This window comes from Micropterus dolomieu, linkage group LG11 (genome assembly GCF_021292245.1).
Source record: "Micropterus dolomieu isolate WLL.071019.BEF.003 ecotype Adirondacks linkage group LG11, ASM2129224v1, whole genome shotgun sequence".
NCBI lineage: Eukaryota > Metazoa > Chordata > Actinopteri > Centrarchiformes > Centrarchidae > Micropterus > Micropterus dolomieu.
Window position 1 is genome coordinate 18,571,561 of NC_060160.1, and position 11,221 is coordinate 18,582,781.

General features: G+C 40.9%; 1 protein-coding gene across 1 annotated transcript in view; it reads right to left on the bottom strand.

Moving 5' to 3' along the window:
* LOC123978624 (ryanodine receptor 3-like) overlaps positions 1-11,221 on the bottom strand; it is a 109,037-nt gene that overhangs the window by 23,627 nt on the left and 74,189 nt on the right. The window contains exons 54-70 of the mRNA XM_046061967.1: positions 9,146-9,235; positions 8,886-9,032; positions 6,427-6,489; positions 6,185-6,260; positions 5,773-5,896; positions 5,466-5,581; positions 5,306-5,373; positions 5,092-5,213; positions 4,887-4,936; positions 4,097-4,157; positions 2,979-3,217; positions 2,590-2,671; positions 2,375-2,505; positions 1,705-2,028; positions 747-987; positions 536-623; positions 332-424 (exon numbers count right to left, since the gene is read on the bottom strand). Of these exons, the coding sequence (XP_045917923.1) occupies positions 332-424; positions 536-623; positions 747-987; positions 1,705-2,028; positions 2,375-2,505; positions 2,590-2,671; positions 2,979-3,217; positions 4,097-4,157; positions 4,887-4,936; positions 5,092-5,213; positions 5,306-5,373; positions 5,466-5,581; positions 5,773-5,896; positions 6,185-6,260; positions 6,427-6,489; positions 8,886-9,032; positions 9,146-9,235 (2,115 nt within the window). The remainder of the gene's footprint in view (positions 1-331; positions 425-535; positions 624-746; positions 988-1,704; positions 2,029-2,374; positions 2,506-2,589; positions 2,672-2,978; positions 3,218-4,096; positions 4,158-4,886; positions 4,937-5,091; positions 5,214-5,305; positions 5,374-5,465; positions 5,582-5,772; positions 5,897-6,184; positions 6,261-6,426; positions 6,490-8,885; positions 9,033-9,145; positions 9,236-11,221) is intronic.

The window sequence follows — 11,221 nt, forward strand, 5'->3', positions numbered from 1 at the left end:
CGCTGCAATGAAAACCATTTGTTTGCCTTTAAACAGCTAAACCAGGCAGACAAGAAATTAAATGTTCTAACGCAAGTAATGCCGACAAGGGCTGTAGGTAGGGAGGAATATCTGTCTACTGAGGGATGAATGTTAGTTTTCTGCCATCTATTGTAACAAGCATACATGCATAAATTCATACACACACACACAAGTCAGTTATGATCCTGCTTATTTCTACATCTTTTTCAGCTTTCTCATATAAACATGTACACATGTTTGATGGGTCAACATGACTAAAGAAGTTTAAATCTGCTGCCAGAATAAGGAAATAAAGTTAACAGTGTCCTACCTTTGACATCTTGGTCTTATTATCTCCAGTCAAGAAGGAAAGGTTGTTGATTTCATTCTGGACCACAAAGTTCTGCTCCTCTCTTTTGAAATTCTAGAGACAAACACCAAGGAAAGCTTTATCAGAGCTCTAATTCATAGAGGCTGCCTCTTTTTTGTTGTTGTTTTTTTGCAGCTAAACAAGTATGGAGATGATTGAACTTACATGTGACTTGCACCAGAGGATAAATATCTCAGCAACCATTCTGAAGAGATCATTTGAGTCAGCGTCTGGTTCCTTCAGCCACCTGGACCTGAAATAAAGAGAGAGATTAAATACACCCTGTGCATTTTTTCTAAAAACACTAACATCGGCGCCATCTCCTCCTAAATACTCCTTTAAAACAACTCCATCACCTACTGCTCAGTGAGCTTACCTGTTGTTGTCCACATAGCGGATAAGCATGGGGTAAAAGGCATACAGGTCCCGGCAGAGTACAGCAAACTCATCCAGGATGAGCAGCTCAGCCTCTTGGGTGTCTCCCTTACTGTCTGCCTTCAACAGCTCTTCCTCAGCCACCACCTTCACTGTCTTCTTCTTCAGCTTCTCCAGTGTAGGCAGGAAGTGGCTCTTCAGCAGGTCTGCACGGGCCTTGCTAATGATGGGTTGCACGTACACTGAACAGTGAAAGAGAGAGAAAATGTCACTTTATGAGACTTCAATGTGACTTAAAATGGGGGGGGGGTTGCCAGTATTTTAGGAACATTTTTCTTCCTGCTCTAAACTCAAAGATGTCGCTCCTTTGCTGGTGTTAGGGTTAGTTGTTGCATTTGAGTGGGAGCAACACCATTTTGTGGAATAAATAAAAGAAACAGAATCAGAATCAGAAATACTTTATTGATCCCCGAGGGGAAATACTGTAAAGAAAACAGGGTAGTCAGCATCGACAGTGATAGCCTAGTCTGGCAATACAAAGACATTTCAGTTATGTTAGACTGATGTGTACTGTGTGTGATGCGATGTCCGTACTCTGCACCTGTCAGTTATTGTTTATGTGTGCACTCTCATTATGAGCCTTTGGGTTGCATGTTGCATATTTTTCAATAGTACTTCAAAAGTACACAAACTAAGGACATGAAGAACTATTTCAGTACTATGTCTGGATTAATATTTGCTAAATTAAACTGAATAATAAAAGTTCTGGACTGCCTATAGAGGCTGACATTGGACTAGTAATTCTACATGTCCCTAGGTTCATGCAGGATTCCTGTGAGATGGTAACAACACAGTCATTTAAAAAAACATAAAAACATTTATTTTTAAATGAGGCCGGCATTTATGTGAAAGGAAAGTGAGGCAACCTAGAGTGAGCTTTTATAGCAACCCATGCCCACCTGCAATCCTCTTCATCCAGGAGGCCTCATCGATGCCCAGGTTGTTGTTAAGGATCTTGAGGATGTTGCCCAGAATGAGGCTGAGGTGCTCTGAGGTGACGGTGGTGCAACAGACGCTGCCCCCACTGGCAGGCTGGTTCTCGGGTCCCCTCTCCCACCAGTATGACAGATAGTTACACAGCATGGGCAGCACTACCTCGATAACGTGAGGCATCTCCGTGTACCGTGCTCCAGACTCAGCCATGTCATTGATGTCCTTCATCAGACCATCCAGCCGCGGCATCCCGGGGCACATCTCCTCGACAGAGTCTGGTATGCCAAGGACTGAAAACATTACAGTCCTTGGTTACAACAATGCACTGTTGCTTACATTATCAGATAAAAACTTTCTTATTATATATTTTATAAAGGGGATTTCTCAGATTGCACAGTAAATGTGCTGCCGATATGTGAGAAGATTTCATACACATACAGTACAGATAAAAGTTTACAGAATGTATACTTGAACATATGATTAAATATCTGAAAATATATGTATCAGCTTTTTGTAGAACATGTCAAAATGAGTAATAGACATACAAGTTCATTATCCATAATAACAGCTGTTTGATTTCCCACCTTGGCCCTGGTAATGAGCTCTTTTATTTTAGAATAATTACTTATGACTCACTGGCTCGTTCTCTGGCACTCTTGGTATTAAAGACAGAGCAGGGGTTGTACGTATTGAGTAGCGGCTCCAGGAAGGCCACAGGCATGGCTCCGGCCAGGGTGGCGAGACAGTGGCCGAGAGCTGGTAGCTGTCTGAGGGACACAGAGAATATGAGAGTTGGTGAGCATGCTGCATTGAATCTCAGTGAGCTTTAATCAATGTTAATGCTTAGATACCTTTCTACATAGATGTTTTTTCCAGTACCCAGCGCGTAGAGACTCGTCAGGATTCGATAGCAGGACACTTGGACATCATCCACTGGAAAAAATAAAGAAAATTAGAACAAGACTCTGGAGATCATGGCTGCCAAAATTGGGATGGGAAATGAGATCTAGCCATCTAACAGGAGTTGAGATATTTAAGTCTGGAAATGTGGATGTCTGACAATAACCATCATGATACAGGAGGAATGTCACTGCACGTCTAAGCAACAGATATGTTCCCAGAGGTCAGGAATCAAGAAGGATGTAATCACTGTATGCCAGTAGACTTAACATTGACTCTAGTTTTTTTTAGCAGCCTCTCGCACAATGTGTTTGATCATTCCTTCGCTGTCAGGACTTACAAAGCAGGTCGACTCCAAAGTGGTGCTGAGTGATGTGTTCAAACAGAGCGGTTAAAATGGGGAGCAGAGCTACAGTGGTGTAGTTGATATTCTGCGACACCCCTTTCATCTGTGAGCGAGAGTGAGTGAACTTCCCCAGCTTCAGATTCTCGAACGTCTTCTCCAGGTCCTCTGCGGCATTCTCAAAGAACGTCCTCAGCCCCACCCTCACCAGCTCTGAGCCCGACTTCATCACCGTCCTGTTGGAGTGAAAGAGGGATAATTGTCAGATAAACGACTGAATGAGGAGATAAGCAAAGGCAGGTGCTATGATAAACCACTGGATACCCCTTGGTTTGCAAAGGACAACCCTGTTTACCCATGGTAGGACACACTCACATATGCAATTACTCCACTCTTACAGTCTGTGAAGGTTTTGGTCGTGAAATATGAGACTTAAGTATCAACCTGACCGCACTCACACTGAAACATCAATGATTTATTTAATGAATATGGTAGATATTTAAATCTAGGGTGAGTTTGCCAGTGTTGGAGCTTAGACATATCGTATGACACTCTGAAAATAGCACAACGTATAAATATGATTAGCCTGCCTATTTTCAGCATTTCACAGTTCATAACATTTCTAAATAAATTACCCATTGTTAAGCCTTGATATGGTCCCAGTAGGAAGGATAAATGAAAGACAGAGTCTATGGGAGTCAGCCATAGCTCTTTAGCACAAACAAAACACAATAATGTATTGCCGATTCAGCCTCATTACGTGTGAGCTGTATTAACAAACAGTACATTGTCTTTTAAGAACACTATAAGCCTCAGGCAACATGTTGTGTATTAAATTTATTTGCTTATTTAAATGCCAGAGGATGCTTGTTGTTAATGGCTCCCATAAGAAACTGGCGTAATAACTGTTTAAAAGGAAATGTTCATGACAAATATGCTCCTCATCAGGGTCCTACAGAGGTTAGGTTCAATGTCATTGCTTTACACTGGGAAAATGGAATTGTCATCATCAAGCTGAGGGCTTTGGTCAAAATTGTCCTTTTTTTTCCTTTTAAGAAAAACTCAAAGGTGCCAAGTTACTTGTAAGACTTGAGTGCTGCCAAATGTGTACTCACCTGGTGTCCAGCGTGTGAGCCAGAATGTGAAGACAGCTGACAATGGTAGTGGAGTCACTCCCTACAAGACAACACAAAAACTAAAGCGATAAATGTGACATGAACATGAACGGAGTTTCTCATGGCAGCAAAGATGTCTGTGTACGTACCACACCCAACAGCCTCCAATCAAATGGGCAGGTTACAGGGTTCAGTTAGATAAGGTTAGTGGATCAATATCTAGTTCACCCCCTTAGTTGGATTTGGGATATCCACTGTGGTTAAAGGCACGATGGTTAAAGTAACCTAATGAACTGATATAAATATCAAAGCCTCAAAATCGAAATAATCAATCATCATTTCAGTGGCGGAGATTCAATTTTCTGTTGTTTTAATGTCTGTACAGTAAATATGAAGCTTAAGATAGCAGCCCAATAGCTTAGCTTAGCCTAGCATAAAGACTGGAAACGGGGGTTAGTAGCCAGCCTGGCTCTGAACAAAGGTAACAAAATCAGTCTACCAGCACCTCTACAGCTCACTAATGAACACGTCATATATTGTTTGTTTAATGTATATTACAGATAAATGCTCCAGAATTTTTTATCTTATATGTTAACCAAAAGATTCTAGGTTTGCTTTTCTTTAGGCCAATGTTAAAAAGTCCTTAAGACGAGACACTTCAGTTCATGAGAACCAAAAGACATGAGAAAATGACAAGCACTCACTTTTACAACACACACACACACACACACACACACACACACACACACACACACACACACAGCTGACCAGTCAGTAGTAATCAGCTTACCAAAGAGAGAAATCCTATGTCTGACAAGAGCTGCCAGTTTACAAAACAGGCTGGAGGTGTGATGGATAGACAAAGGAAGGAAATCAGACAATTAGATAGATAGATAATTAAGATTATTTAAGAGTTTAGGCTTTTAAGTAAAGAATGATAAAGAGTTATTGTCATGCTATATTGATGCAGGTAAAGGATTGTTTTCATTTTGCACCTAGTGACCATCTCCTTCTCCTTGTTGGAGGCGTAACCGCTGCTGCTCAGGTTCTTGTTAGGGGAGGACAGGAAGTAGAGAGAGTGGTTCTTGAAGTACTGGTCGATGAGAGGAAGGAGAACCTGAAGGAGGACATCGTCAATGACAGGATCAGATTAGGCTGATGGAAATTCAGTTTTAAAGAGTGATCTGTATGTGCACATAACATCCTTACTTTGGCAAAAAACTTGATTTCCTGTTCATGAGGGGACCTGTCTGTTTTGCCGCTGGCAGCCATGGCCTCTGTATTGGGAGCATACAAATATATATTTAATATTAAGTAACATGACTACTTTAAGTCTCTTGTAGTCATGACCTATGTAATGTTACCATACCCAGGTGAGCAATGAACTCCTGAGCTGAGTCGACATACTTGAGCAGCTTCTTTAGGAACTTGTAAGCAAACCTCTTCTCCATGGAAGAGGAATCATGCTCTAAGTCCTTCAAACCTCTGCAACACAATAAGATATTAGCTACATATCAACACTTTAATACCACAAGATTTTCTTATAATTGCATTTCATAAAGGGCTCTGTTGACCACAGATAGTGGAAATGGTTAAAATGGAAAAGCTATTATGTAGCGTAAAGTTTCTTCAAGACATGAACATGATAATTTAATGACCAACATCCAATAATTGACCTTGTGATGCTGTAGCCATTGATCTGCAGGAAGCGGAACAGGTCCTGGGCCTTCTCTCGATCACGGGCCTTCTCCTTGGCTGTCAGCGTCTCATAAGGCACCAACAGAGGGTGTGTTCCCCCTCCTTAAACCACATACAGCCCAGTGTTAAGTAAGACTCGATAAGTCATGGCTCTCTACTGTGTTGCTGTGTGAAGGCAGATGGTGACATGAAGTGGATGCACTACTCAGATGAACCTATTTAATCAAGACCGGCGAGGCAGACACATGCATATGCTTACAGGCACATATAAACACCGCAACAACGAGCAACACTTCACATCCACGCATGCACACATACTGTCTTGTCTTCTCTGTTTTGCAGGTATCTCTATGTAATATGCGTCTACGAGTGAATTCATTAGCAAATCACCTCTGCTTCCAAGGTCACTCTTTTTCTTCTTGGCCCAGATGTTATGGTAATTTTCAGCCACCACCTCCACCATCCCCTTGAACCAAAGACAAACAGTACATCTCAGTAAGCAGCATCTCCCGCCCACGTTACTCATTCACATTCAGGAACTATTGCTTTTCATCCCGTATTCAGACTGAGAGATCGTTTGATTTAATGAAGAAAAAAAAAAAGGATGGCAGAACAAATGTGAGGTCACTCACCTGCAATTCTCTGGATAGAACCACGTTGCTTGTGTCAGTCGGGCTCGGATTGAAGCCGTTTGCCTAAATGTTCAAGAAGATGAAGATTTCCAGTGAGACATAGTGTGTTATTTGTTCAACACTTTGATGACATACAATTTCTGCTTTAACAGCATTTGTTGAAGGATTATTCTGTCTACAACCTTTCACTCCTTTATGTAGGGAGATTAGCAGCAAAATCAGCATTGTGTCCACAGTAAATAACTGTCTGATCTGAATGTGTACATCTGCACACAGTAACTGTCCTCAAAGTAAGACAATTTCATGTAAACTGATAGCAGCTATCACTATAAACCAGTGATTTCCAAACTGAACTACAAAAAGTTGTTGTTAAATTAAAAAAGCATATCCAGATGATTGTGTTAAACAGCCAAATCTTTACTCTCTCTATGTATATATACCATAAACCTCTGATTAATAGCCTAGGCTAAAATCACTGAATTGATCCTGCCTATATTTGGGACAGGGGTCCATATGGGACAGGCCTTTAATTCCTCTTGCACAAAAGTGAAATAGGCTACTATGAAACAGTTTATTTATTTCAAACAGAATATTACTTGTACAAAAATTATCCAATAATATCAAATGCACGTCATTCATTTGATCTAGCTCCGAAAGACGGCCTATGCGATTTTATTTTGAAGGCAGCAAAGTATTGAAAACAACACGCTGCAGGATGAGAAAAGTGTGGCAGAAGTTAGCAGACAGAGAGCAATGGACTTCACATGACAGGATTCATAACTTTTTGTTGGAAACAAATTTTTATGAAAAGCTGGATTTTGGATTATTTTGATCGGTGGACCCTAACAGAGTTAAGGAATTTAAATAATCAAGGAATGGACACATTCAGACTTAAGGAGCAGACTTAAGGTAACTTCAGTCTGCAATTTTCTTTTTCTTTTCATCTCTTGTACCATGCCAGTTACACTGGTAAATCTCAAAGAATTAGACATTGGGGCATTGTTGTTTCCATTAATTGGACTGAATGATTGAATTGTGGAGAAGCTAACTGATCTAACGATGTGTAGCATGCCCATAGTCCTACTGACATACTGATCATACGTTTAAACATTAATATTTGTGTTAACGATCTAAGCAGCTTAGAAGCAGCCTAAGCAGGTGACCCCAGCAGGGTTTAAGAGGTTTTATACATCTGTTTAATGGAGACCTGCGTTTATTTGTCAAAATGTGTTCCCACACCAGGCCAGTAAATGGGGTAGAAGGCTATTTGGGACTCGGCTATTAATTTAAGTTTTACGCTATATAATAAACAGCTTTATTCCAGCCGTCATCACTCAGAATGGAACCGTGAGTACTTTTATTATGTTTTATCTACAGTATACTGTTTACTGTCTACTGTCTATTGTCTGTGTTTGTTTCTAAATGTGAGGATGACTTCTCCACTGCAAAGACAGGAAAGCAGAAAGGTTTAAATAGTTAGCTAAAAGTAATAGATAAAAAGCTGAAATTCTTTTCTAAAAGTATGGATTTGTTTGTTTAAAAAAATATGATATTATTTAGCTAAAAGTATTGGTGAACAGTTGAAATTGTTAGCTAGATGTGACGGTTAAAAAAATTAAATTAATTAGCAAAAAGTAAGGGAAAAAAAATATTCAAATAGTTAGTTAATGGTAATGGATAAATGGTTGAAAGGTCCAGCGTCTGCCACTCCAAGTGGTCGTAATATAAACCAGTTTAGAATCAATACCTCGATGATTGGCTCATTTTAATGGCATGTATAAAGCTGCTTGTTTAAAGGTCATATTTGCTGAAACTGTCACTAAATCCTGACAGCAGTATATGAGACAGATAATCTGAATAAAATCAGGTTCCTCTGACTCCTCCTACTGATGTCATGTTACTCTTATGGACGAGTACCAAAGAGGCACGATGACAAACAGTGGGTAGTAGTGGTGTACTAGACTCTCATTCCACTATTAGATGCTGTCGCAGCTGCCTCTGAAGTCTGGGGTGTAAGTGCAACCAGGGTCTTGGCAAGACTCTCGCCAAGGAGAGCGAGCCCTATGCGAAACGAGGTATCAAAGGGCAATCGCCTCCTTCTTGTGGGATTGCTGGAAGGGGTTTAGCAGAGTGATACAAACAGCAGAGAGAAATGCAGAAGGTTTTGTATATTCAATTATAAAACTGCCGCTTTAAGAGATTGGCAAAATAGACAAACAAAAACAAAAAATGTTGTCTCATAAAGAATTAAGATTTTATTTTCATGCATTAAAAATATTGGAGTATGAGTATACTTACCATACCAGAGAAAGAACATTTTCTGGAGAAAGATATAATTGTATGACCCTTCTACTCTTAACATACCTTATATGGTGTGGTAATGAGAAGTTTCGAAAGTGTTTGGAGGACAAGCAAATTAGATGTTAGTGTTTGTCTTTGTCATATTCTTTGCACTGTACCTGAGAAGCCTGAGAGATCTTTCGCATTTTCTCACTCTCTCTCTGTTGAGACATGCTTTCTCCATCCTTGGTCCTGTCAATGCTCCAGCCCATTGCCAGCATACTCTTCAGGGACTCTCTAATTGGCCATCTGTAAATCTCTTTCTCCTGAAGCACAATGACAGAAATGGGGGACAAGGAATAAGACCAGAGGCCGCAATCTTTAGGTTATCTCTTTAATGTTAATCTTCTTCACAGATCTCACATTCACCATTCTGTACCTTCTCTGTCAGGGCTTTGTAGGTCCTCAGCTGAGGGTGAGTCTTGGCCTTCTCATCCACACAGTCTCCATATTTCCAACCCAGCAGCACCTGAGGCACAAGCACAGAGGGATGTACAAGGGTGAAAGCAATCTAAGGACATGATTTATTATTTGGAAGACTGGGTAAGAGATTAAGCACGCATAACAAATTAAGGAGTCATGGTGCATTCAGTTCTTGCTGTTCTCAGCTCTTGTTAAAATTTCTGACAGATGCAACAATGCAGGCTAAGCAGTTGGCATAAAAGAGAGTAAGGGCTTTCTACACAGAGACTAGCACAATTATTGTCAGCATGCCCAGAGTATCCATTTCAGTAATAACAAAAAGTAGGCATCACCAAAGGAAACAATGCTGCGATATTGGAAAAAAGAACGATCCCAAAATATTGATTTGAATATTGATTTTTTTATTTTATTTTGAAATGACTGAAATGCTTTCCTGCTGATTTTGCGTGTAGTATTTCCTCAAGGACAGACATTTTAAGTGTCCTTTTCTTACAACACTCGTAACTTGTTCCAAGTCGAATACTATGCAATTTAATACTCATTTTCCCAGGTGAAAGCTCTTATCTTTGGCCTTACCTTCTCCGCTGACCATTTCTCATGGGAATGCTCTGCGTATTTGTTGGCAAAGTGCTCAAGCTTCTCTGGAAGAGAAATGCTGAAAAAAAGAGAGTGTGATGTTTATGCATGTGTGTTACTGAAGTCATGTACAGTCATGTACTGTGCATATTATTGATAACTGGCTCCGACATGGCTTACTTAGCAGTATTGACCGGTCTGGGGTCAAAGTTGCCCTGAGCATCTACAGAAACTGGCTTTTCGACAGTGGTACTAATGGAGGCGTCCACGTAGTCCGGTGGCAAAGCTCCAGCTATGGCACTGAGGCAAGGCATGGCCATCTTGAATAGTTCTGGGTCATATTTCTGCACAGTGAGAGAAAGTAAGCAAAACTTAGCTCTTAAAATTCTGTTTAAGTACAGTCGTGCAAATGGTATTCTTATTTAACGAATACAAGTAATGTGTTTGGTTGTTCATGTACGTGGGACAGGCAAAGTGTATCAGTGCAGGGGGCCAGCAGAAGAGATGTTTAATGAAGAATTATTCAAAAAGCTGAGGAACCAGCGTGCTAGAAGCTTTGGATCAATAACAACTGTCCAGATATTGATGTTTTCAGGCCGGCCCTTTACAAGGCCTCCGTTCAAGAGTGCGCATTTAGAGAGATGTGCTGAGTCCAGCCATCTGCATCACCAATAGTCCTCAACATATTTTTGCCAATAAGTCCCTCGCATACAGGTTAATCAAGACTGTGATGAATAAGGTGTCTTTTATTTAACTGCTTATCCCTTAGTTATTAGATGTCAAATTTAGATGCTCAAAATTGCAAAGGACCCCAATAAGTAACTTTGTGCAACACATGAGTGGCCCCTCACCCTCTGGGACAGAGAATCAAATACTCCCCAGAAGATTTTCTTGGTGAGCAGTAGTTCATCCTCCGATGCTGTGCCGTAGCTACCCCAGCCCGAAGGGAGGCAGTAATACTTCCAGTTCTGCTCATAGTGGTTGGTTAGCAGCTGGAGGACACAGACAGAGCAAATGTCAAGACAAGCAGAGGGTAAATACACAGAATTTGGTAAACAGGACAGCTAACTGGCAGGCAACAAGCATGCAGCCTGTACACATACTCACAACACACTGGCACTGGGCCATGCATAGCAAATAGCCCCTCAGAGGAAATCCGTTCTCCCACACTCAGCACAAATGAAATCCGAATGTGTACATGAAAGTATAGAACAAGTGTGTCCACCATTTCACAGGCTAGTCACAGTCTATTAGTACCAGTATTTCTCTCGTGTGGCCAGACAGATGCAGTGGAGCCAACAAGCCTGTAGTCACACAGTCCAATACTTCATCCCCTTGTTTTCCCTCCTGTAGCTGCCCACTTCTTACACGCCAGATGATTAACACCATGGGTGTGTTAAAAATGTGCACCTTTTGAGTGTGTGTGTGTGTGTCTGTGTGTGTGTGTGTGTGCGTG